The sequence below is a fragment of the Petromyzon marinus genome, chromosome 53 (assembly GCF_048934315.1).
Source record: "Petromyzon marinus isolate PM22_M1 ecotype Great Lakes invasive population chromosome 53, UKy_Petmar_22M1.pri1.0, whole genome shotgun sequence".
NCBI classification, from domain to species: domain Eukaryota; kingdom Metazoa; phylum Chordata; class Hyperoartia; order Petromyzontiformes; family Petromyzontidae; genus Petromyzon; species Petromyzon marinus.
In genome coordinates, this window is record NC_133719.1 from 12,073,147 (window position 1) to 12,101,061 (window position 27,915).

A 27,915-nucleotide genomic window follows, 5' to 3' on the forward strand; every position below is an offset into this window, starting at 1 on the left:
ATACACAGATGTCTAGATACACAGATGTTTAAACACACAGATGTTTAAATACACAGATGTCTAGACACAGAGATGTTTAAATACACAGATGTCTAGACACACAGATGTTTAAATACATAGATGTCTAGACACACAGATGTTTAAACACACAGATGTCTAGATACACAGATGTTTAAACACACAGATGTCTAGACACACATGTTTAAATACACAGATGTCTAGACACACAGATGTTTAAACACACAGATGTCTAGATACACAGATGTTTAAACACACAGATGTCTAGACACACAGATGTTTAAACACACAGATGTCTAGATACACAGATGTCTAGATACACAGATGTCTAGATACACAGATGTCTAGATACACAGATGTCTAGACATGTCTAGACACACAAAGACAAATATCCCCCGTTTAGCTTTAAGATATTGTTGGGGCAAGTGCCAACACGGCACACGAGGGGGCCGGTGGCCAGCAACCACGCCCGGCCGTGTTAACTCATCGCACCAGGTCCTCATTTGAGGCTGAGTCGACCTAGGGGAGGCCCAGAACTGGTTCAGATAATCGTCACTGATGTTGACCGTGAGCGGAAATCGAACCCGGGTCGCCAGGTTTGTAGCGTGGCGCACTATCCGCTACACTACCGCTACACAGACAACTGGATAGACACAGACAACTGGGTAGACACACAGACAACTGGATAGACACAGACAACTGGGTAGACACAGACAACTGGGTAGACACACAGACAAATGGGTAGACACACAGACAACTGGGTAGACACACAGACAACGAGGCAGACACACAGACAACTGGACAGACACACAGACAACTGGATAGACACACAGACAACTGGGTAGACACGCAGACAAATGGGTACACACACAGACAGCGAGGTAGACACAGACAACTGGATAGACACACAGACAACTGGGTAGATACACAGACAACTGGGCAGACACACAGACAACTGGGTAGACACACAGACAACTGGGTAGACACAGACAACTGGGTAGACACACAGACAACTGGGTAGACACACAGACAAATGGATAGACACACAGACAACGAGGCAGACACACAGACAACTGAATAGACAGACAACTGGGTAGACACAGACAACTGGGTAGACACGCAGACAACTGGGCAGACACACAGACAACTGGGTAGACACGCAGACAACTGGGTAGACACAGACAGCGAGGTAGACACACAGACAACTGGGTAGACACACAGACAACTGAGTAGACACACAGACAACTGGATAGACAGACAACTGGGTAGAACCGCAGACAACTGGGTAGACAGACAACTGGATAGACACACAGACAACTGGGCAGACACACAGACAACTGGGTAGACACACAGACAACTGGGTAGACACAGACAAATGGGTAGACACACAGACAACTGGGTAGACACACAGACAACTGGGCAGACACACAGACAACTGGGTAGACACAGACAACTGGATAGACACACAGACAACTGGATAGACACGCAGACAACTGGGTAGACACAGACAAATGGGTAGACACACAGACAACGAGGTACACAGACAACTGGGCAGACACACAGACAACTGGGTAGACACACAGACAACTGGGTAGACACACAGACAACGAGGTACACAGACAACTGGGTAGACAGACAACGAGGCAGACACACAGACAACTGGGTAGACACACAGACAACGAGGCAGACACACAGACAACTGGGTAGACACACAGACAACGAGGCAGACACACAGACAACTGGGTAGACACACAGACAACGAGGCAGACACACAGACAACTGGGTAGACACACAGACAACGAGGCAGACACACAGACAACTGGGTAGACAGACAACGAGGCAGACACACAGACAACTGGGTAGACACACAGACAACGAGGCAGACACACAGACAACTGGGTAGACACACAGACAACGAGGCAGACACACAGACAACGAGGTACACAGACAACGAGGCAGACACACAGACAACGAGGTACACAGACAACGAGGCAGACACGGGCCTCACACCCGCCTCGCAGGCCTCTAGTCCGGCTCCGCGCCGTCTTTCGTCCCCTACTTTGGGAGCGTCGCTTGGCACGCGACCATCATCACCGCGCCGCTACCAGCGGACATCTGTGAGAATAAAATAAAAACTTCACAGCTCATCGGATTCCTCCAGGATGAATAAAGATTCTGATTCTTATAACCTGCAGCGGGCTTCCGGCGTGCGTGTGAGTGCCGTCACGCCGGCAGGGTGGAGACGATGGAAACAAAGTCACAGAGAGTGCTCGGCTGCACACTTTCCACGGAAACCAGTGATGTCGTGAACAGCGACTCTGGCCGGCCGGGGAAAACAGAATATTTGTACGGGTATTTATTGATTTCATACATTTTCTGATTAAGGTGAAACGTGTCGCTGCTGCTATTCCATCAACCGTCCCTCCTTTTGGCTTAATTTTTTCCGTGACAGCACTTCACCGCTGGATAAATGCATCCCCCCCCCCATGCTCTGCTCATCACGGGGGGGAGGGTCTGTTTGACCATGCGGCCTGTTCTCCTGTAACGCTGCGTGTTTTCATGATGCGATTTGGGTATAATGCTATGAATGTGTGAGGGAACACATTTTTTATAACGCAGATGTAAATTGGATATAACGCGATCAAGCGAACGGAACTACGTCGCGCAAGTAGGAATCGGCGGTCGGCTGCCTCGGCGTAGCATCGCACGCGCCAGTGGGATGCTGCTGGATCCTCTAGATGCTACCCACGCTCCTCGGTCGTTGTTTGGCCTGCGTACGCATCTCACCCCCTATATATGATTTATTATAACGCGATTATTCCATAGCGCGGTGTTCTTCAGAAACGCAACTACCACCGCGTTATCAGACAGCAGACTCCTTCACAACGGTGGTCTGTGCAGGGTTAGTGAATGGCGTGGGTGGACCGGGGTCACAGGGCCGCTTCGGACATCAGTGATGTCGACTGGATATCTGAACCTTATGGCGAGACCCCGGGGTCCCAAATAAACGGAAGTCAAAATCGTATTTCATTAAATATTGACTTAAAGCTTTCGTGACTGCAGGAATTAATATTCCGGTATGAGAATGAAGTGGGCGGGGTAGAAGTGCCCCGGGGCCAGCACAAGCGGAGGTGGTGATGTTAATGTGAAATCGGAGGTGGTGATGTTAATGTGAAATCGGAGAATCGAGAGAAGGGTAGACGCATGAGCCGTGGAGAAATTAACAACTTGTGGTAGGCCCAATGCAGGGGTGACATCGCAGGAACTGGAATTGCTTGTCCCATCTTTAGTAAAATAAAACTAACATCGGAAGGTGACAAGATGGAAACATCACAGCTAGTTATGACTGGAACTGGTTGATGACGTCTTTCCAGTGATTGCTGAATTTGTACCCATCCTCTCGGTTGACCTTGTGTCTGTGTCTGTATATATGTGGATGGCTTCATGAACGAATCTTTGTCGATAGCCAGTGGGCTTGCAAAGTACCTCCGTCTTAGAGAAATCAATTTCGTGCGAGCCAACTGCATTAAAACAATGACCAGCCACGGCTGAGGTGTTGATCCTGCCGTGTTTCAGATCTTCCTTATGCTCACGAACATGGTCCGATACATGTCGCTTAGTTTCCCCAATGTAACTACTGCCGCAGACACAGCTTAGACCTCCTTTGGCACTACCAAAATCAAATCAAATATACTATGGTACTGATAAAGGAGGTCTAATGATGTAGATGCTTACCCCGAGCCCTCATTACTTTGATAGTGCATTGTCTTTGTGCTGTACGCCTTTTGGCGGGAAAAACCCTATTATTAGACACAGCTTGTTTTGTAGATGCCGAGGTATTGCATGTCAGGGATCTTATCTTTCACAGATGGGATCAGATCACGAATTTTACGCACTGTGTTAAGTCGAACCTGTATTTGTGTTTGCTCATGATTTTGAAAATCTTTTTGGTGACCCTTGCTATGTATGACAAGGTGATGGTTTTGATTGGGTCCTCAGATGGCTCCTTCCCAATAGTTGGGGTGATCGTTTTACGGATTGTGTAGTCCGAATATCTATTCGTCCTGGGGCCAGCATAGCTGGCCCCAGGACGCTTGTGCCCCGCTTGTGCCCCGCCCACTTGGTTCTGATACCAGGGCGCTTGGGCCCCGCCCACTTGGTTCTGACACCAGGACGCTTGGGCCCCGCCCACTTGGTTCTGATACCAGGACGCTTGGGCCCCGCCCACTTGGTTCTGATACCAGGGCGCTTGGGCCCCGCCCACTTGGTTCTGATACCAGGGCGCTTGGGCCCCGCCCACTTGGTTCTGATACCAGGGCGCTTGGGCCCCGCCCACTTGATTCTGATACCAGGGCGCTTGGGCCCCGCCCACTTGGTTCTGATACCAGGGCGCTTGGGCCCCGCCCACTTGGTTCTGATACCAGGATGCTTGGGCCCCGCCCATTTTAAACCTTTAAAACCACTTTCCTTTAGTGGCTTCCCCCCTTGTTTCCACCAGATGACGGTCGCTCGTGTTGCGATCGAAACGTCGTAGTTTTTTGTTTATTTTATTATTATTTTTACCTATCTACGTGACTTTACCGAAAGACCCAAAGAATACGTCATTCATATATATTTTTTTAGCTTATGGGACCCCAGGGTCCTGCCATAAGGTTAATCTGTGAAAAAGAGCTTCAAAGCTCATAGGAGTCCTCCAGTATAAATATTCTGATTATCACTCGCCACTGATGTTAGCCGTGGCTGCGAGTCGAACCGAGGTCCGCCGGGTTCACATAACAGGCAGCCGCGTGTTACCGCTGCGTGCCACCTCTCCACCGATCATCCTGCTGGGGGTCAATAAAGCGGGAACCGCTTTGTAAAGAATCCGGAGTGGTTCGCTGGACGCAGTGTAACGACGCGCTGATTGTGATCGGTTGAAGTTGCATCTCGTTTGCTCGTAACGTGAGCGTCCGCCTGTCAGCGTGACAGGAGCTTCGCCCCCCTCTGACGCTCCGTTGAGAAGGAAACCAGTTTGAGTGTGAACAGGAGAAGCCAACACGGCCGTGGTTATTGCCGCCCACAACGTTCGTGTAATTCCCTTACCTACAGTGCCTCTTAAGCCTTTCCCATTCCCATGACGTACGTGACGTACGTGACATACGTGTACATCATCAGTTTTTCTTCCGATCAATTTTCCTTCCGATTTTGTTCCGATGACGTATGTCGGAACGGAATGTCATCGGAACTAAAATAAAATAACTTTATCAGAACGTCTTCAGGTAAAAAGACGTACCGAGGCTCCCACAAAGCCATGTGGGAGGGCGTGTGGCACAGTTTACCGCCAGCTGTCACAGAGTGTGGCGGTCATGTCAATACGGTGCTCCTCAGTGAATACAACGTCTTTAAAAACCACGACACTACTACGCCTCTCTAAATTCCATTAATGGTTGTTGTGGTGGTGGCGGCGGTGGTGGTGATGGTAGTTGTTTGTGGTGGTGGTTGTGATGGTGGTGGTTGTTGTGGTCTCGGTAGTGGTTGTTGTGGTGGTTTTTATGGTGGTTGTTGTGGTAGCGGAGGTGGTTGTGGCGGTGGTGGTTGTTGTGGTGATGGTGAGGGTGGTGGCGGTGGTGGTTGTTGTGGTGACGATGGTGGTGGTGGCTGTTGTGGTTGTTATGGTCGTTGTTGTGTTGGTGGTGGCGGCAGTGGTGGTGGTGGTTTTGGTGTGGCGGTGGTTGTCGTGGTGGTTGTTGTGGTGGTGGCGGCGGTGGTGATGGTAGTTGTTTGTGGTGGTGGTTGTGATGGTGGTGGTTGTTGTGGTGGTGGTTGTGGTAGCGGTGGTGGTTGTTGTGGTGGTGGTGTACCTGCAGCAGGTTGTGGGTTTCATCCTCCAGCTGCCGCACCCTCGCCTCCAGATGCTGGATGTACATTGCTGGGTCATCTACGGCGGGACACAGACGCACAAACATGAGTCATCATCATAACAACAACAACTTTAACTTCGTGAATTTGGTAGTCACACCGTTCTTATCGCACACGACTTTGTTGTAAATCACTGATATAGATGGTGGTGATGGTAGAGATGGCGTTGGTAACTTTTGTAACAATGATGATGATAATGATAGTCAAGGATCATCAAGATCAGCGTCAGTATCAATGCGAGGAACAGCGTTTGTGCTAAGTTGCTGGGGTACATACATATGTGCATTGAACTTCTTTCGCACCGTATGTAGCCAACCGTGCTAATCGGAGGGACGATATTGTCAATGATGCACTGCTGCAATAGGGTCAGCCCAGGCCGTGTGGGTGGGGGGAGCTCGCTCGACCAGGCTGCATCACAGTGGGTGGCGGGAGCTGGCGAAACGAGTGTCAGTGCCGTTGTCCCTCGATTCACGAACGTTCGGTTCACGAAACATCTGCGTTCAACGCAATCGACAAAATGACGGACAAATGATTTTGATAAAGGAAACCTCGTTTGATGATCTAACGGCACGAGTGGGGAAAGCGAGCGCCAGTAAAATGTCAGCGGTGCGCAAAGAAGCGAAACCCAATGGGGAGGAGGCACCATGGCCAGCAATCGGTAGAACGCACGGCACAGCCCAAACTACAACCAAGCCACAGCCAATCCGCAAACCAAGCCACAACCAAACAACAACCAAGCCACAAACAAACCACAACTAAACCACAACAAAAGCCGCAACCAAGCCACAACCAAACCACAACCAAAAAACAACCAAACCACAACCAAACCACAACCAAGCCACAACCAAGCCACAACCAAACCACAACTAAACCACAACAAAAGCCGCAACCAAGCCACAACCAAACCACAACTAAACCTTGCCGAAAACCCAGTGAAGAGCCACCAATAATTAAACGCACAACCACACCGGCTCTGAGATGATCGGCTCAAGGCCTCTCACACGCTAAGGAGGTGCGAGAGTGATTAGAGCCCAGTGATGGAGAGGAGGAGGAGGAGGAGGGAGATGGAGGGAGACTCCACATACAGACAGCATTGGTGGGGTCTGTGTCAGGGTTAGTGTTGGGTCTATGTCAGGGTTATTGTCAGGGTTAGTGTTGGGTCTATGTCAGGGTTATTGTCAGGGTTAGTGTTGGGTCTGTGTCAGGGTTATTGTCAGGGTTAGTGTTGGGTCTGTGTCAGGGTTATTGTCAGGGTTAGTGTTGGGTCTATGTCAGGGTTAGTGTTGGGTCTGTGTCAGGGTTATTGTCAGGGTTAGTGTTGGGTCTGTGTCAGGGTTATTGTCAGGGTTAGTGTTGGGTCTGTGTCAGGGTTATTGTCAGGGTTAGTGTTGGGTCTATGTCAGGGTTAGTGTTGGGTCTATGTCAGGGTTATTGTCAGGGTTAGTGTTGGGTCTATGTCAGGGTTATTGTCAGGGTTAGTGTTGGGTCTATGTCAGGGTTAGTGTTGGGTCTGTGTCAGGGTTATTGTCAGGGTTAGAGTTGGGTCTGTGTCAGGGTTATTGTCAGGGTTAGTGTTGGGTCTTTGTCAGGGTTATTGTCAGGGTTAGTGTTGGGTCTATGTCAGGGTTATTGTCAGGGTTAGTGTTGGGTCTATGTCAGGGTTATTGTCAGGGTTAGTGTTGGGTCTGTGTCGGGGTTATTGTCAGGGTTAGTGTTGGGTCTATGTCAGGGTTATTGTCAGGGTTTGTGTTGGGTCTGTGTCGGGGTTATTGTCAGGGTTAGTGTTGGGTCTGTGTCAGGGTTATTGTCAGGGTTAGTGTTGGGTCTGTGTCAGGGTTATTGTCAGGGTTAGTGTTGGGTCTATGTCAGGGTTATTGTCAGGGTTTTGTCTCCCTGCCACGATACACCACGTGCTGCCAGAGAGCACTTAAGAAGTTGCACTCAAAACCACGTGCCGCCCCGGGTCAACTGAGCTAAAGACGAGACTGAGAGGAGCACTTATATACATGTTATTTTGCAGCTAAACTGCCTGTGAGCAATGGCATTACAGCGCAGGCTTAGCCATGTAGCGGAATGCCTTTCCCTCGTCTGGCTCACCGACTTTGTCCAAAAGCGTGGCAATATACTTTTTCTTTTTCCTACAAAACAACTCGACTTGTCGCTCACGCTCAAATACGTCAGCAAAATAAGCGTACCCCGCCTTTGTGTTGTAGAGTTGCATGCAGAAGGGGTTGCTTCGGGACTTGGCAGGCAGCTGACGAGCCTCTAAGTTGTCTGACAGAGACTACGCATGGAATGGAGAGCGTGTGACTAATTGAACTGCGTGTCGAATCACGACTCTGTTTAATCAGGAGCCCCGTGTATAATTGCCACCCTGTGTCTAATCGACGAAGTATGTTGCATCGAGACCCTATGACTAATCGCGAACCCGTGTCTAACCGAGGCCCAGTGTCTAACCGAGGCCCAGCGTCTAGCCGAGGCCTCGCATCTAACCGAGGCCACGTGTCTAACCGAAGCCCCGCGTCTCACCGAGGCCTCGCGTCTAACCGAGGCCTCGCGTCTAACCGAAGCCCCGCGTCTAACCGAGGCCCCGCGTCTCACCGAGGACTCGCGTCTAACCGAGGCCCAGCGTCTAACCGAGGCTCCGCGTCTAACCGAGGCCCCGCGTCTAACCGAGGCCCCGCGTCTCACCGAGGCCCCGCGTCTAACCGAGGCCCCGCGTCTAACCGAGGCCCCGCGTCTAACCGAGGCCCCGCATCTAAGCGAGGTCTCGCGTCTAACCGAGGCCCCGTCTGGTGCCAGTCACGAGTCTACACGCATGCGTGAATTAGGTCTGCAGCGACAGAATGGCTGTAATATTACGACTGCATTCTGCTGGTTTACTTGGGAAAGCCTCGATGAGCCTCAAGGCGCGCTGTTCACGAGGGTCCTGCCAACATTTTCGCAGTAGGGGCGGGGGGACAATGTTACCGATTTAAGACTGGAACAGGAGGATTTCTCCACAACTCTGGCTGTCGCCTGATGAGGCTGGTTGTAATTACCGGCAAAACGGCACGGTACTTGAATTGTAAATATTGTGTGTTACTCTTCAACACACCGGTGTGCTGAACTAGTAACTAATTGTTTTGCTTACGTGACAAACCTTACTAATTGGCTGTATCGGGTGGTGGCGATCAAACCCAAAAACCTCTATTATGGATAATATTGGTCACGAAAGCCTACTATTACTATGTGTTAAACTAATCGCAATTTATAATTATTTCAGCACTGGGATGGTTGGCCCAGACAATTTTACGTTGTACGTCTGTTGTTATTGTTGTTTTTGTTTCATCTGTATGTGCAGTGTAGGCAACAAGCGTGTTATGTCATCTCCCGGCGTGTGCCATTCTTCCGCAAGCTGCAGATATAATTATTGTTTTTTTCTTTGCGTCACGCGCAAAATATCTCGTTGTGTAACGGCGCACGAGCCGACACCACTCGTCACCGCACAAGCCCACATCACGCGTCACCGCACGAGCCCACACCACTCGTCACCGCACGAGCCCACACCACGCGTCACCGCACGAGTTCACATCACTCGTCACCGCATGAACTCGCACCATTCGTGACCGTACGAGCCCACACCACGCGTCACCGAAATTGATGTCGGCTGCAAAACAAACGGCGCCTGGCGAGGCTGAACGATGGCGACCACTCGCTATTTTACATTTCACTGGAAACGCTTTTTTGCAAACGATGAAAAATATACCGATTACAGGCAAGCCAACGTACGCGGCGGCAACCGGGCATTCATCCGGCCAGCACGTTATGATTGTGGACGACGTTATAACATAAACTGGTATGCCTCTTCTCCACGCTTTCCATAACAGGTTGCCAGTGGTTATCCATTTTCTTTGTCGCGTAAGCGCGTCTGTCCGTAAATGTAGAGTCACAATAACACCCAGTCATGACGATCTCCCCGCCCCTGAATTGTGATGACTCATTGCATCACAGAGGTGGTTGCCGGGGAGGGAGGTGAATTAGGGGCGCTGAGGTGGCGAGATGTTAACCACCTCGCCTGGTATACAGGAGTTCGTGGGTTCGATCCGAACCCTGACGCCTGCTGTATCTGCTTGTCTCTCTCTCTCTCTTCTTGTGATCACGTGGATGTCTTTTGAAAAGGCGCCATATAGCTCAGTGGGCCTTACCTAATACACATATACATTTTACATGCCCAACACTCAGCCCATCATCCCTCCGTGAGCGATAAAACGAGTACCACTACGTGTAGAAATCAACGTAGGTTGTTCTACAACATGGGCTCGCTCCCACCATAGGATTGTGGAATTCCCAGCACTAGTTTTGGAAATGCTCATTCGAGAAAAAAATCGCTTCTGACTTCAACTCGCACACACAGAGAAACAGACCCCGCACGCACACAGCCACGCGCGTGTGCGTGGCTGTGTGCGTGCGTGAGGCAAAGAGGAGCCGACAGACAGAGCAGTTGGACCTCAAGGTCGCTCAATGTAAATGCGTGCGTTTGTCCCTAACGAAGGCTGACAGCCAATCATTACCCCGCAGTGCCCACCCCTCGCGACGACGAGACAGGCCGTGGGTCAGCGCGCTTCGCGCGTTCACCAGATCCCGAACGAGCGCACGATACGCCTCACCCCTTCCCACGTTCGTCTCTCCACAAACATTAAAGTACTTTTTTTCACACAAAGACAAACACACACGAACGTGCACAACAAAGACAAAGATCCTCCCCTCCGTATAGCCTTAACAGACTGCAGGGGCAAGTGCTGTTGAAGAGCACCTATGAAGGCCGGCACGGCACACGAGGGGGTGGGTGGCCAACGCCACGCCTGGCCCCCTTTGTCTCCTGAGTGGCGATGTTTACACACCGCACCAGGTACTCATTTGAGGCCGAATCGACCTAGGGGAGGCCGAAGACCGAACTTGGGTCGCCGGGTTCACAGCGCAGCGTGCTAACCGCTACACTACATACACACACGCACACATCCCGTCAACCGCACGGCCTTGTGGGGAACGCATCCTGCCAGCAGCATTGGTTTAACGCAAGGAAACTCTGGACCAGTTTTGACATTTCAGCGTCTCATCAGCAGTCAGGCCTGCTTCAACGAATGCCAGTGAACGACCAGAGATGTGTATAGCCACCAACGGCTCTTATCTTGCCGATACACCACGAGATCAAGAGGCCACCGTGCCCTAAGCCACCGATGCCACCCACACTCCGCCATCGTTTGCTGCCTTCTGCTACATCCTATAGTTGTAAAGTTGAAAACACCACGGCCACCATCTGGCTTTAGGTTCCCCCTCTTGGTCACCGACCTTTGGGTGCTATAGAGGGAATCTCACACCACAGGACAGAAGGCAGCTCATACAGTACAGAGTAGCTCACACAGTACAGAGGGCAGCTCACACGCAGTACAGAGGGCAGCTCACGCAGTACAGAGGGCAGCTCACACGCTGTATAGAGGGCAGCTCACACGCTGTACAGAGGGCAGCTCATACACAGTACAGAGTAGCTCACACGCAGTACAGAGGGCAGCTCACACGCAGTACAGAGGGCAGCTCACACAGTCCAGAGGGCAGCTCACAGTACAGAGGGCAGCTCACACAGTACAGAGGGCAGCTCACACAGTACAGAGGGCAGCTCACAGTACAGAGGGCAGCTCACAGTACAGAGGGCAGCTCACAGTCCAGAGGGCAGCTCACACGCAGTACAGAGGGCAGCTCACACAGTCCAGAGGGCAGCTCACAGTACAGAGGGCAGCTCACACAGTACAGAGGGCAGCTCACACAGTACAGAGGGCAGCTCACAGTACAGAGGGCAGCTCACAGTACAGAGGGCAGCTCACAGTCCAGAGGGCAGCTCACAGTACAGAGGGCAGCTCACACAGTACAGAGGGCAGCTCACACAGTACAGAGGGCAGCTCACAGTACAGAGGGCAGCTCACACAGTACAGAGGGTAGCTCACAGTACAGAGGGCAGCTCACAGTACAGAGGGCAGCTCACACAGTCCAGAGGGCAGCTCACACAGTACAGAGGGCAGCTCACACAGTACAGAGGGCAGCTCACACGCAGTCCAGAGGGCAGCTCACAGTACAGAGGGCAGCTCACACAGTCCAGAGGGCAGCTCACAGTACAGAGGACAGCTCACACGCAGTACAGAGGGCAGCTCACAGTACAGAGGGCAGCTCACAGTACAGAGGGCAGCTCACACGTCTATACTGAGCATTCATCAGCGGGATCCCTTAATCCCAGGGTCGTCGAATTTGTTATCGCTTCGGCTTATGTTTTATATTTTGAAAAAGCTGACCCGTACGCTGTGAATTAATCTGCGTGTGTGCGCGGCTGGAAGGAGTCCTGATGAAATGTGCTGACCACACATTAGCCGTGCCGGCCAGCCAGCCAGCGCATTTCACACCTCGTTTATGGACACGTTGACTACACTCCGTCGCCTAGGACTGACGCTAGAAAGAGATGCACACGATGCGGTTGACTGTGCTGCCTGTCACACACTCCTGACATCCTGTTGTTGTGTCCGTCTTCGAGCTCCTGTCCGAGTCTGATGTTGTGTCTGTCTCTGACCCCTTGTCTGGCAGACTCAAATTTTCTGACAATTTGTCTGCCTGTGCGTCCGCATCAGCAAGACTTTCCGGAATCCTGAATGTTTGTCTGTCACACTTCTGATATTTTGTACATGTGAAAAATAGCTTCAGAGCTCATAGAATTTCTCCAGTAAAAATACGTATTCTGATTCTGAAAAAATATATATTCAGACCGTCTGAAGCTCATGAATAGTTATGTGTTTATGTCTGTCTGTTTGAATGAAGTCTGTCTGTCAGACTCTCCAATCTCATTACTTTTTTTCCGTCTGATAAACTCCCTAATCTCCTGAAACGTGTTCTGTCTGTGTGTGTTTCAGGAAGATCTGGTTTTCTGACATTCTGTCTGTTCGCTTCCGCATGTTAAACAAAAGAAAATACTTTTTTTTATTTTACCAGGTAAGGCCCACTGAGCTATGTAGCTCTTTTTCAGAAGCAGCCAGTCAATTTTCTGTCTGCATATCCATCAGCTGCTTCTTAGTCTTGTCTATAGTTTTGCTAATCTGTCCTATCTGCCTGTCCGTCTGTCTGCCCTCAGGACAACCACCAAGCGTGTCGTTCCTGACCACCCTATCTGGCCGTCTGGGGGGACGGGTGGCAATGATCGAAAGTGATATTTATTTAATTGCCGTAATGTGTTTTAATTGACTGATTAAATGAGTTTGAAAGGCAATTAATTGTGAGGGTCCAGCAGCGGTGCTGAGGAGCGGCATCACCTTGGGAGCCCCTCACCCTCCACCAAAGGGTGTTACAACTCAGCCTCTTTCACCATCTCTCAGTCAATCGATCGGTCATTCGGTGACGCTGCCGCCGCCCGCGCTAGCGGCGATGCTACCATAGCCACCATGGTGGCTAGGAGATGTTAACTACCTTGCCTGGTATGCAGGAGGTCGTGGGGTCGATCCCGAACCTAACACTTGCTGTATATTAGGAGTTTGCGTGTTTCTCTCCCTGTCGTCACGTGAATTTTTCTCCGGGTTTTCCCTCCACATTTATAAAAATGTGTTAGGAGTATTTGGCTGCTGTAAATTTCTACCTGATAAGCCACTTCGTTGAGCTATCATTTGTGGCCAGGTTGCTTCTGAAAAAGAGCTACATAGCTCAGTGGGCCTTGCCTGGTAAAATAAAAAAGTGTTTAGTGTTTGATGCGTCATGTATGTGTGTACGTTGAACTTCGTGGCACCCGAATCTGTTCCGTAACCTCCTGCCAGGGGGGCGATCAAGACTTCATGTGGCCTCGAAGTGCACGTAGCCTGGTACAAGCGCCGTGGTAACGTCCCCGCCGCTTAGTGGTGAAAGGTGGTTGTTGCTAAACCTTTTTCGCATCTTACGTAGCCGACCGTGCTAATCGGAGGTGCGTGAGCGCAAAGAACAAAAACTCGGCCCATTGATCAAAAACATTGTGGCCTTAAAAGATAAATAATACAAAACATCGCACCTCCTGGCTTTGACATTCCTCCTCCTCCCTCCTCCTCGAAGACACTTGGCGGAACCATCAAACGCTTCAAACTATTAACTAACAATTTTGTATTTTACCAGGCAAGGCCCACTGAGCGATTTCACTATTTTTCAGAAGCGACCTGGCTATCACAAACGATAGCTCACCAAAGTGGCTCATCGTGTGGACACTGATAGCAGCCAAATACCATAAACGCATGTTTCTAAAAGTAGAGGGAAAAACCAGAGGACCCAGAGAAAAATCTACGCAACCACTGGGAGAACGTTCAAACTCGAAATATACAGGCGTCAGGGTCGGGATCGAACCCACGACCTCCTGCATACCAAGCAAGGTAGTTAACATCTCGCCACCGTGGCACTTCAGAACATGAACAGCAGGCCGATGATACACATCCTGTACTTCATGAATGGACCATTAAAGACAATCCACAGCAGTGCGACTGTGGCCATGTAACCCAAACTGGGGACCAAACAGTTAAACGGACTGTTGTCTGCGCTCCTTGAAGAGGGGAGGAAGATCAAAAGGACACCAACTCTCTCTGCTGAAGCCCTCTCGTCGTGGCTGGCAGACCTCGACGTTGGTTTACTCCGAAGCGAAAAGCTAAACGCTCGTTATTTAAACAGAAAGGAATTTGGCCAAACATCCCAACGGAGCGGGAGACTCCTCCTGAAGACGAGGGTTGAGACTTGCCGAGGCCTTCACGAACTCTGCCCTGGAGCTGTGCAGTGATAGTGAATCGTGTGTAGACTTCAGGCGCAAAAAAAAGTCTGCTTTGAACAATGAATGCGTTAAATCTCAATAAAACCGACACTTTTTTCAAAATTTATTGCTGTGGTTTTCACACCTGATGATGATTGCTTGTGTTGCAGTCGAAACGTCGTGAGAATTTTATTGTTTTATATTTTTATTATTTTATTGTTTCCCTTCTACATGACTTTACCGAAAGAACCAAGAATAAAAATGAATGCGTTGTTTTTATTAAATGTAGATAAACACCGAATTAATAAGAAGCCACGATGTAATACGTAGGCTTTTGTGACCAATATTATTCACAATAAAGGGTTTTGGGTTAGGCCGGGATAGACAAGAGCGGGACTGCACTACGGTATAGTGTAACTATATATCTATTAAAACTATTACACTTTTATTAAGCTATAAAGCTCTGTCAGAAGTGATCTGGCTATCACAAATGCTAGCTCACCGAAGTGGCTTATCATCACGTGGAAATTTATAGCAGCAGCCAAATACCTTAAATGCGTGTTCATTCTCAATGTGGAGGGAAAACCCGGAGGGTTCAGATAAAAATCCACGTGACCACGGAGAGAGAGAGAGACACGCAAACTACAAATATACAACAGGCAACGTCAGGGCGAGGATCAAACCCACGACCTCCTGCATACCCGACGAGGTAGGTAAGATTTCGCCCCCGCGGCCAGATTATTAAGATTGTTTACGCAGGAGAGCCGCCTTGATGAGTCTCAATAATATTTTTTTCAGGAGGGTCCTACCAAGCGTTCGCAGTAGAGGGGGCGATATTGCTATGTTTGTGATTCCAATTGAGTAATTTGCAGGTGATTTTTGCAGCATTGGGATGCTTGGCCAATACCAGTGATTTTATTTGGGATTTTAGTTTTTTTCTTAAGCTACCAGAGAACCCGGAGGAAACCAACGCCGAACCGGGCGGAAGGAGCACACAGACTCGGTACACAGAGAGAGAGAGAGAGGCGGCAGAGTCGGGAATATCGAACCCAGGGCCCTTCTTGCCGCGAGGCAGAGCGAGCGTCGCGTCTCTACCACGCTGCCACCCCGCCGCTCCGCCGCTCCATGCGGGGTGGATGAGGTCGTGTTACAGAGCCGCTCTGGGACACACGAAGCCGCCGCAGTTTGCACCGCACGAGAGCCGAAACCGGACACCGCACACAAGGAACACAAATTTGTCCAAACGCCTCGAGAGGTGAGGAGGGGAGAAACCACGGCCCGCGGTTTCACTTCGTGCGGACGGCGGCCCTCGCCACTTGGCAAGGGCCCTCAAACGACATGGTCTCGAGCATCGTTTCTGACCCCGTGCCCCTACTGGACATCTGTAAAAGAGAGCTTTATAGCTCATCGGATTCCTCCTGTAGTATAAATAAACACTCTGAATCCGATTCTCCGCTACACTGATCAGGTACGAGAGGGAAACATTATCCATCTGGCAACAACGGCGGGTTTCAGTCTTGTATCAGCAACACTCAGTCACTCCTCCTGTCACACGGCTTCATGCCAGCAGCCAGCCTTCCACACTTTCATGCGACGGCCTCAAAGTGCACCTAGCCTGGCACGGGAGCCTGTGGTGACGTCACCGCCACTTAGTTGTGAATGACGTCTGTTGTTGTTGTGAGTGAGTGAGCGCGCGTCTCAAGAGGACGGGGCTGCGTGACTAATAGGTTTCACACGCGCACTTCTGCATTAATGTATCCACTGCTGGCAGTAAATCAACATTGTACGGTCCTGCACACGGCCTGGAGAAGCCATCGCAAATAACCAAAGACAACGGCGACGCATTGGCTCACGGAGCACAACAATACGTGGTACCAGTGCAAATTAAGACAGCGCCCGCCACACAGAGGCAATCACAATGATTACAGCCATGCCCTTTACCCCAAGAAAGCGCCACGAAGTCTATAGATGTATTTGTTCCGAACGATCCTGCTGCATTGGGTTGTTTTCTCAAATTCCATTAGCGAGTTTGGCTCCGTGCGGGAAGACAACCGGAGCAACCCGGAGGAAAACGCATCATGCATTTCAAGGTGGCTATGTTTACCGGTTCCCGGCTTTGGTAAGCGTTAATCGATTGTAAGGAGGGTCACCAGTGCAATGTAAACTGTTGAATGACGCTATTTGATTGCAGGCAATTAAACGACCATGACAAACACTCTCGCTAACTGGGGACCGTGTAATTTCTTGCCTGTGAAAGGATGTTTGTCCCAAAAACCTTCAATTGACATCACCTCCCGATGGAATCATTATTTTAAACGCTGTGCTAAAAGTCAAAACAGGCCAAGTCAAAATAATGACTTCAAATTGCCTTGCTGTGGGTTACGGGGCTGTTATTGCGAAGGTGATCTGTATCACGGGAGTTCCATTTCAATTTCTCAATGAAATGGGAGCACTGTGAATTTCAACAATCCACGGGTGGCCTTGCTGAACACAAATGTAATGTACCTACGTATGTTGAACTTCTTTTGCACCGTACGTAGCCAGCCGCGCAAGTCGGAGGTGCGGGGGAAGGACAGCAAACTAAACACAAAAAGCAGTCCGAAAGAAACGAGTTTTCAAACTAGATGATGATTTAAAAGTGCACGACTCCGGCGGCTTTATAATATCGGAAGAGCGTTCCAGACGGCCGCAACAGCGCATCCGAAAGCGCGCGATGCGGTGACCGTCTAGTTTTTAATTTGTTGTTCTTCCCCGCATCTCTGATGAGCACGGTCAGCTACGTACGGTGCGAAAGAAGTTCTACATACAGTCCGTAGACAACGCCTCTCTACGCGGGGGGATGGACGCACAGCGAGGTGAAGTGAAGGGGAGAGAGGCGGGGGGCAGGAGGGGTGGGGGATGGATGGAGGGGGGCTTATCACTCCCCGGGGGGGGGGGGGGGTAGCGGGAGCTCAAAATAGCTCCTCTCCCCAAACACACGGCGGCATCTTGCGTTTAGTCATCGTTTAGCCGGCTAATCAACTGGAGTCAAAGTCAAAGAGTCTCGCCTGCTCAAATGAACGACAGCCCATCTCCTCTGGCCGACGGCCCCGCCACAGGCGGTGGCGAAAACTCCACATTGCCATGGCAGGAGCCGGTTTATCCACAGGCCCGACCACCGCTCGTTCACAAGTCGTCATTTAAAATGCTTTGTGGTGCACCCACGATACACTTTCCAGGTCTGCGTGGACGAATCACATGACGTGTTTTCACATTATGTATAACAGAGCTCTGGTCTGATGAGCCTCAAATGAGATCGACTGAATTAGAGATATTCTTGGTTCTTTCGGTAAAGTCACGTTGAAGGGAAACAATAAAATAATAAAATATATAAAACATATTTTAACGTGACTTTACCGAAAGAACCAAGAATATGAATTACTGCAGTCACGAAAGCTTTAAATCAAAATTGAATTAGAGATATTACATAGAGATCTCGATGAATGTTTAACACGGAGGCTTTAATGACCAATATTATTCATATTAATAAAGGTTTTTTTTTTTACTAATTGGCCGTGTCGAGTGGTGGTAGGTTAACGACACATTTATATTTATGCGATCTAACCCAAAAATAATAATAATCTCCCGATGAATTATTCCATATATATTACAAATATTGCATGTATATTTATATTCAGAGGCTAGGCAGGCCTGAGCTCTGGATAGTGCTTGGTTGTGTGAACACCACGCGGCTCAAGCAGACGTCGTCGGCATATGTGGGCGACACTGTCAGCAGAGGGCAGGGCAGGAAAGTCCCTCGCTTTCACCAACCCGCACGGTGAAGCACGGTCAATGTACCCGCGGTTGGCAATATGTTAAATACCTCGCCTGGTGTACAGGAGGTCGTGGGTTCGATCCAGACCCCGTCGATTTTTCTCCAGGTCCTCCGGTTGTTCCCTCCACATTTTGAATCAACATCACGCATTTAGAGAATTTGGCTGCTGTAAATTTTCACATGATGATAAACCACTTTTGTAGAGCTATCATTTATGGTCATTTCGCTTCTGAAAAAAAGAGCTATATAGCTCAGTGGGCATTACCTGGTAAAATAAAAAATACTTTAGTTGTAGTTGTCTAAAAATGTTACTCCACCATGCCGCCCCCTCCAACCCCCGCCGATGCACACGGTGCAAAGAAGTCCTCATCCAGCAGTGGATAGGCAGCGCGCGTGCGAGCGTCGATGATCGCCGTCAGCGACCGAGCAACCCCGCGATGGACCTCAAGGTTTAGAGGAAGCGACTCCCATCGCCAGAACCCATCGCCCCCCCCCCTCCACCGTCACCACCACCACCGGCGCTATCGCGCAATAGACATTTATTTATCCAGAATTAAAGCTTTCGTGACTGCAGAAATTACTATACAAGCGCTTGTGTTGCGTTCGAAACGTCGTGATTTATTTTAATTTTATTTGTCATTTATTTCAATTTAATTTAATTTCTACATACGTGACTTTACCGAAAGAACCAATGAGTATTTATTTATACGTCGGCGCGTTATTTATACACCTACTTATTTGTTTATTTATTCGCCAGGTGAGCCCATGGACCGATCTTATCGCTCCATCTCCATGATGGTCTTCTTCTCTTGGAAGTTTTCTCTCCTTTGGCTGCCATTCCCTCACCAGTCTCCATCAGAAGTTGCCTAAGATTCAGTAGCTGCTCTCCCATTCGAAAGTGTGACATCACAAGTCATAATCTTTTGATGCCACCGTCTGCCAAGAAATTATTCCGTAAATAAACCGAGGAGCCGTCTGACCGAGTCAAGGGCACGAGGAGCGAAATCTTCGCCTTTGGAACACGGAGCAGCGAATCGTCATCAGGCTGAGTGCTGCTACACTGTGAAGCTCCTTCGTGTTCAGCCACTCATAAACATAAACATCTTCCCACCGCTTAGACATCACGAGCACTGATTTAGATGCACACCTCGCAAGATTTTCTGACCGGGGCTGCGATTTGCGGGAAAATAATTAAGCTTTTTTTGTTGTTAATATACTGCACACCACCGGTATATTGCCAATATGGTCAAATGTGCTTGTTATGTTCAGGTCTTTGCTGGCTGTGAACTCAAGGTGTTCTCCCTCGTTCATTGCCGGACAATGAAGGGATGGAGCACCCCAAACACGGGAGGAGGACTCAGTGACGGTCACAGGAACAGTGACCACCGTGGTGGTGGTGGTGGCGGCAGCAGCAGCAGCGATAGAGGAGTGACAAGGCGTGGACGGGCCGGCGGTGAGCGAGTGACCAGAGTGAATATGTGACGGCTGGATCATTAAATCCTTGACTCTGGATTCTATCAGAGGAAAATGAGTCAGGCTGTGAGGTCGGATTTGGATGCTCCATGCCAGAATATGACAACAGCATTTCATCCTAATGTGTGCTTTGTACAGTATTGGGAGTAATAACAATTGCTTTCACAGGGCAAGCTCTGGAACAAATAAAAACACAAAGTGGTTTGATTTCATCCCACCCTTACCCCCCCCCCCCCCCCAAAACAAAAAATAAGGCATGCACATGTAAGTTAGGTGCCACGGTGGAGCGATGTGAACTACCTCGCCTGGTATACAAGGGGACGTGGGTTCAATCCCAACCCTGACGATGCCTGCGGTATATTTGGAGTTTGCAGTGTCTCTCCCCCCATGGTCATGTGAATTTATTCTCCAGGTCCTCTGGTTTTGCCCTCTACATTTATAATCTACATCACGCGTTTAGAGTATTTGGCTGCAATACATTGCCACGTGATAAGCTACTTCGTTGAGCTATCATTTGTGATACCCGGTAAAATACAGAAATTGTTTCGTTTTATAGTTTAGAATGTACAGTACATTAAGTCACAATCAGGCTCCTCTCTCTCTCTCTCTGCAAGGTGAGTAGTTAAGAGAGATGTAGAAACGAATCGTTTGCGTGTGCTCGCCGGGCGTTGTGTAAATTGGAATGCCACGTCATGTGAAAACGCTGCCATGTGTTGCTTTTGCAACATAGTGGGGAAGCTACATCAGTCTTCTTTGTTCTCTACGGCTGCTGATGTACATCCAGAGCAGCAACGACAATTTTACATTCAGATGGTCGAGCCAGACAATCGCGTCAGGAGCAGCGGAATGTATCGCTGTGGCATCTCCTTCGTGTTTGTGGATCGGGCATTGCGTCGTTATACGTCGTTACACGTTGTGTACGGTCTGTTCTGGATGACCACAGTTGCACACTACTACTCATTACACGTTGTGTACGGTCTGTTCTGGATGACCACAGTTTCACACTACTACTCGTTACACGTTGTGTACGGTCTGTTCTGGATGACCACAGTTTCACACTACTACTCGTTACACGTTGTGTACGGTCTGTTCTGGATGACCACAGTTTCACACTACTACTCGTTACACGTTGTGTACGGTCTGTTCTGGATGACCACAGTTTCACACTACTACTCGTTACACGTTGTATACGGTCTGTTCTGGATGACCACAGTTTCACACTACTACTCGTTACACGTTGTGTACGGTCTGTTCTGGATGACCACAGTTTCACACTACTACTCGTTACACATTGTGTACGGTCTGTTCTGGATGACCACAGTTTCACACTACTACTCGTTACACGTTGTGTACGGTCTGTTCTGGATGACCACAGTTGCACACTACTACTCATTACACGTTGTGTACGGTCTGTTCTGGATGACCACAGTTTCACACTACTACTCATTACACGTTGTATACGGTCTGTTCTGGATGACCACAGTTGCACACTACTACTCGTTACACGTTGTGTACGGTCTGTTCTGGATGACCACAGTTGCACACTACTACTCGTTACACGTTGTATACGGTCTGTTCTGGATGACCACAGTTTCACACTACTACTCGTTACACGTTGTGTACGGTCTGTTCTGGATGATCACAGTTTCACACTACTACTCGTTACACGTTGTGTACGGTCTGTTCTGGATGACCACAGTTGCACACTACTACTGGAGAGTTTTTAATTTTCCATTTGTACATCATCAGGTATCATCCGCATCTACTGCCATGGTTTGTGCAGTGGATGCGGTTTGGGGTGGACCATAAGCTTTGTGGAAGATCAAACCCAGGGATCATCTGTCTGCGTTCTGCTACAGCTTATTCCTCTACACAGACTCACTCATTATCATCATCATCATGAGCCATGATAAATCTCCGACTGGGAGAAAGCCTGCCCAAGCCATCACCATCTCTCACGGTCCTGTGATACGACGATCTGCAGCAGTGGCAAGATGTTAACTACCTCGCCTGGTATGCAGCAGGTCGTAGATTTGATCCCGACTCTAACGCCTGCTATATATTTGGAGTTTGTGTGTCTCTCTCCCTGTACTCGTGTGGATTATTCTCCGGGTCCTTCGGTTTTTCTCTCCACATTTAGATTCAACATCATGCGTTTAGAGTATTTTGGCTGCTATACATTTCCCACTGATAAGCCACTTTATTGAGCGATCATTTGTGGCCAGGTCGCTTTTGAAAAAGAGCTGTATAGCTCAGTGGGGCTTACTTGATTTCAACGGCCCAACTCCATGGTGACTGTCCTATTTTCGAGCGCGTTCTGCCAACAGCTCACTAACAACCAGCTCACTAACAACTAGCTCACTATCAACCAGCTCGCTAACAACCAGCTCACTAACAACATAAAAATATATATTCTTAATAAAAAATTGGGCTATAATATGTAAATATAAACGTGTCGTTAACCCACCACCACTCGACACAGCCAATTAGCGAGGTTTTCACGTAGACAAAATGTGCTGATTAGTTACTAGTTCAGCACACCCCGGTGTGTTGTAGAGAAAACCCACGACATTTACAATGCGAGTGCTGTGATGTTTCACTGGTGATTACAACAGCAACTAGCTTCATCAGGCGATTTGCCAGAATTGTGAGGAAACCTTCCCGTTTTCTGGTCTCAAATGAAGCAAGATGACAAAAAGCAATCACCGCGGAATGTCAGCCCGATCACTGACACGGTGGGCTTACTCACCCAGCGGTTTAGCAACCAGCGCAGAGGAACGCCACCCTGGGGGCTCACCAACAAAGCATCGTGTGTGCATGCTGCCCATCCCATCCTTTAAAGCAATCCATTGCACAATTTAATTTATGGGGCACAGGAGACAAATCAATTCGAGAGGAGGCGGCAGGAGGGGAGGCTGGGCGAGGGTGTTTTCGGTTTGTGTGCATATCATTATCATATCATTATCATATCATTATCATATCATTATTCGGGACGAGACAGCCCAGGGGTAGCGTGTTCGCCACTTGTTGCAGAGGCTTACGGCTAGAATTAGGCAGGCCGCCCCAGTCATTACTACCGGTGCATTAACCGTAAAATAATACGCGCCGTCTACTTGGCAGTTGACGTTAAAGAACCCGTGACGTCCTCCACAAAGAGTCGGCCATGGTTTGCCAAATTTGGACAGTTACCTGCAAACGACTCAATTGGGGGTGCACGCATAGCGACATCGCCCCCTTACTGTGGCGCTTCTGCAGACTATGTCGATGAAACACCGCGCCTTTGCGATAGCCTTGCGCTGTAAGAATGGTGCAAATACCAAATATAATCAATTATATTACTTGGGGACCACGTATTATCTGGTGGAACCAATTTACATTCCCTCATGGGCAGCGGTCAAAATGAAACGTATTCATCCTGCGGCGCCTGCTCACTGCCGTTCCCCGTTGCGGAAACATCGCTGTACAGGAATAGGAACCGATCTATTCCCATACTAGGTGTTTGGGATTCTGAGAAGTGCCGGTATGTACGTTGAACTTCTGTCGTGCCGTACGTAGCCAACCGTGCTAATCGCAGATGCGTGGGAAGGACAAACTAAACACAAAAAGCAGTTCTCAAGAAATACATTTTCAATTTAGATTTAAAAGTGCAAAGCTCCAGTGGCTTCCGAATATCAGAAGGAAGCGCATTCCAGACGGCCGCAGAAGCGCATCTGAAAGCGTGCAATTTCGCAATCATTTTTGTTCGATGGTCAACCAAAAACCGCTGCGAGGATGACCGGAGTCTGCGTGATGGTTTATGATCCTTGACGAGATCAGCAAGGTATTGCGGTTCATTTGTGGAAAATGCTTTGTGTGTAATGAATGTGTACCGTGGTATCCCGGCTCTATTCTGCCACTGCGTATGGCATCTATCAAAGAGGCTCCGACCTATTATCCACTAGGGCCCGACGTGCACCGATGCTCCACTCGCTGGCCGTGAGCTCACAGCGGAACCCAGCGCTTTCCTCCCGTCGTGTAAACATGCGGGCTGGGACCAACGTTAATTTAACGGACGCTTAAATTATTCAGGCAAAAGCTTTGGCCACAGATGACAGGGTCGCAGGGGGTGTCTAGGCTGGGCCTCTTGATGGAGGGGGTGGGAGGGGGCTCGCGTCTGTCCGCCCATCTACCGAGAAGGGAGAGCGCGGGTGAGCGACGAGCGGCTCAATGGGACACAAGCTGCCAAAGCCAGAGCAGCGAGGGAGCCTCCATCCTCGCGAGGAGGTTTGAGCGTACGAAGGGAACGAGTGTCCGCTTATAAATACACCAACGGATGTCCTCAGTGGGATGGTAACACAGACGGACACATCTCCCGGCTGTAGCAATAAACAGCCAGAGGTGGCCCGGATGGCTCAGATGCCAGGGCACTGAGCTGGTGCCGCCGAGGTCACGGGATCAAATCCAGGCAGCCACCTGTGATTAAAACTGGTCTGTGGGCTCCAGTTGCAGTTGCACCGCCTGTGCACTCGATATCTACGTCACTGCATTCCCATGGCGTTCCAACGGCGTGCCGCCCATCCAGCCTGCGGTGCGCACCGGTGCCCGGCCCGCCGCGGCGGCCTGGGCTTACGTAGACGTGAGCGGACGAGAGAGACGTCCCGCGTGCGACGGGCGAGGCCATCTGCCGCAGACAGACGCTCTGACCGCCCCAGAGGTCGTTCATAACGCCGTTGGGGTCTCTGTCACGACAACCCTCTCCCCGCTCCCACGTGGCGCGATCTCGCGCATCGTTGTGGCCAAAAATTATAGCTCGACGAAGTGCTCATCATCATGTGGAAGATTGTTGCAGCCAAATACTCTCATCGCATGTTTCTAAATGTGGAGGGAAAAACTGGAGGAACCAGAGAAAAATCTATGCGACCACAGGGTGAGGCATGCAAACTCCAAATATACAGCGGTCAGGGTTGGGATCGAACCCACGACCTCCTGTATACCAGGCGAGGTAGTTAACATCTCCTAGCCACCGTGGCGATACCCCAGAAAGCACCGAATCTACTGAACCACCGCGAGCAGCCATGCTGTCGTTCTTGAGCCACAGGCCCCCCTGAGGCCTTGTAGATTTGGACAGTGGCGCCTCGGTGATGTTGGCTACAGCTTTTGGTTAAAAACAATATCCCGAATGAGCACCGCGCTCGCCGATCCCTCCGATGGACAACCTCCGAGATTTAAACTAAACCTCGAAAATCGATGGTCCTCCACATCATTGGCCTGCATTAAATTGTATCCACGTGCTTCACTACTGCAAAGTCAAAGAGCACCCGGCGGCGTGCCGTTGTGGAAACAACCGACCAGACTATCGACCCCACGGTAGTGAACCACTCTGCGCTCTAAGTGGGTCTCTGTGCCAGTCAATGAGTCACTATGCGAGTCCATACATTAATGAACCACTCTGAACTTTATGCGATTCTGCGGGTCTCTCCGTGAGTCTGCGGGTCTCTACGCGAGTCTCCTTTCCTTGGCTGCCACTCCACGATCATGCCTGATTATCGTCCATTATCCCTTCTAGCGACGTCTCCTGCCCCAAGCTCACTTACTTTCCTTAACAGTGTGGGTGGGTGGTGTCAACTAATCACTGCGTATTATTATTGTTCTCGTGCGAGCGTTTTGTTTAGATTGCATTTGTGAAACATAAAAGTCCCTCGTTGCACGATTAAGTGTTTGGCAGAAGCTGAAAGCCGCTTTAATATAAACGTGGTGCTCATGCTAATTGGCTTTTCTGTTGCCAAACTGCGAAAATCTTTCCCAGTGTGTCGAGGAATTTGGGCTGCTCTTTTAATCACATGAGCTTCCCCCATCTGGCTTCAGAGTGACCAGTGCCTTGCATGAGTGATTCCAGTCATACGCTCCTCCGCATACCTGTCCGATCACGTAAAGTAAAAAATAAAAATGTACGCAGCATATCAGCCATACATACACACACACAGAGCATTCTGCGAGTGCATCATTTCAGCATCGTTGGCTCAGTAAAATAAAACTCTGGACCACTTTCAACATCGTCTCGTATGGGCGACAGGGTGGTGATGCAGTGGCAACACACGTGCCTCACGGCAGGAAGCCACTGGGTTCAACCGTGTTAATCGGAGGTGCGGAGGTAGGACAACAAACTAAACACAAAAATCAATTGAAATAAATTCGAGGTTACAATCTGGATGATTTAAAAGTGTATAGCTCGAGTGGTTTCCTAATATCAGAAGGAAGAGCGTTCCAGACGGCCGCAGAAGCGCATGCGGTGGCAGCCTTTGTTCGATGGTCAGCCAAAAGCCACTGGGAGGATGCGTTTCCTCCGGGTTCTCGAGTTTCCTCGCACAGCTAAAACGAACACAATGTTAAATGGCATTGAGCACAAACGGCCGAACACTGAAGAGTTGCCTATAAATTGCTCGATAAAGATCACACAAGTCAGCAACGTCACGCCCAACTGACAAAACTCGGCAAGACCCCCCCCCCCCCACTGAAAAAGGAGTCTTAGTCTTCCATGGGTAAACATTATTATAATAGCCAATGCTGGTGAACTGCCAGATGTGTAATGAGTAACTCCACAAACGAGCTACAAAATTTTCCCTTTTTGTTTACACACATTATGGATAATTAACCCTGCGACCTTTAGCTAAAGAGGCGCACATTCACTGGTAACGACAAGTCACTTAGGCCGACTTCTCCTCGGGCTCTGGCAAGCGACCTTCAGAGCATTTTGTGCTTCTGCGGTCGTCTGGAATGCTCTTCCAATAATAGGAAGCCACCGGAGCTATGCACATTTAAAGAATCTAGATTTACAAACTCATTTCTTTAGAACCCCTTTTTGTGTTTAGTTTGTTGCCATTCCCCTGCACCTCTGATTAGCACAGTTAGCTACGTATGGTGCGAAAGAAGTTCAACGTACACACATAAACCATACATACATTAGAGAGAGCGGGAGCGACGGCCCAATGGTGGAAGCATTCGCCGCTCGTTGCAGAGCTTTCTCAGTGGGAATCCGACAGACTGCCCTGGTTATTACTGCAGTAGCGTTCACCATCAAATTTAACTAAAAACTATACTATTATATTTTTACCAGGTAAGGCCCACTGAGCGATGTAGCTCTTTGTTAGAAAGTGACCTGGTTATCACAAATGATAGCGACTGCGGGGAGAGAGAGACGTGCGAACTTCAAATATACAGCAGGTGTCAGCGTCGGGATCGAACCCACGATCTTCTGCATACCTGGAGAGGTAGTTCACATTTCGCTCACCGCGCCGCCTGCTTCGCAGCGGACGTCAACGAAACCGTTGACGCCATTCGAAAGGTGTGGCCCGTTGCATGGTCCAAATTTGGAAAAAAATGTAACTTTACGCTGCAAATTACTCATTGAGGATGATGGCAACACCGTCGCCCAGTGTGAAGCCACTGCAGACGGAGTCCGCAAAACACAGCGACGTCGGAACTGCCTTGCGCTGTAAGAACGGCACGGGCGCCGAACATACCAAATCGTCTCTGTTAATTTGTTGATCTCTGGGTTTGCTCTCCCACGAAGCTGCTCATGGTCCACCCTTGACCACATCCACTGCACTAAACATGGCAGCAGTAGATGCGGATACCTGATACACCAATGGAAAATTAACAATTCTCCAGTAGTTGTGCGACTGTGGTCATCCAGAACAGACCGTACACAACGTATAATGACGCAATGCCCGATCCACAAACACGTAGGGGACATCATCACAGCAATACACGAATCCGCTGTTGTGGTTGTCTCGCTTGACCACCTGAATTAGAAACTGTAGCTGTTGCTCTGCGTCTACATCAGCCGTACGACCAAGCACAAGTCCCTTCATCCCTAAACGCACGAGCTAACCCCAATACCCCCGCAACCGCTCGCCGTAAAAAAATAAAACCCCACGTGCTCTCTCACCGCTGGCAAATCCGT

General features: G+C 49.6%; 1 protein-coding gene across 3 annotated transcripts in view; it reads right to left on the bottom strand.

The window, feature by feature from the left end:
* LOC116953978 (coiled-coil domain-containing protein 85C-like) overlaps nucleotides 1-27,915 on the bottom strand; it is a 94,322-nt gene that overhangs the window by 34,265 nt on the left and 32,142 nt on the right. For all 3 annotated transcript variants that reach the window (XM_032974330.2, XM_032974327.2, XM_032974328.2), the window contains exon 2: nucleotides 5,859-5,935. In XM_032974330.2, coding sequence (XP_032830221.1) covers nucleotides 5,859-5,935 — 77 coding nt within the window. The remainder of the gene's footprint in view (nucleotides 1-5,858; nucleotides 5,936-27,915) is intronic.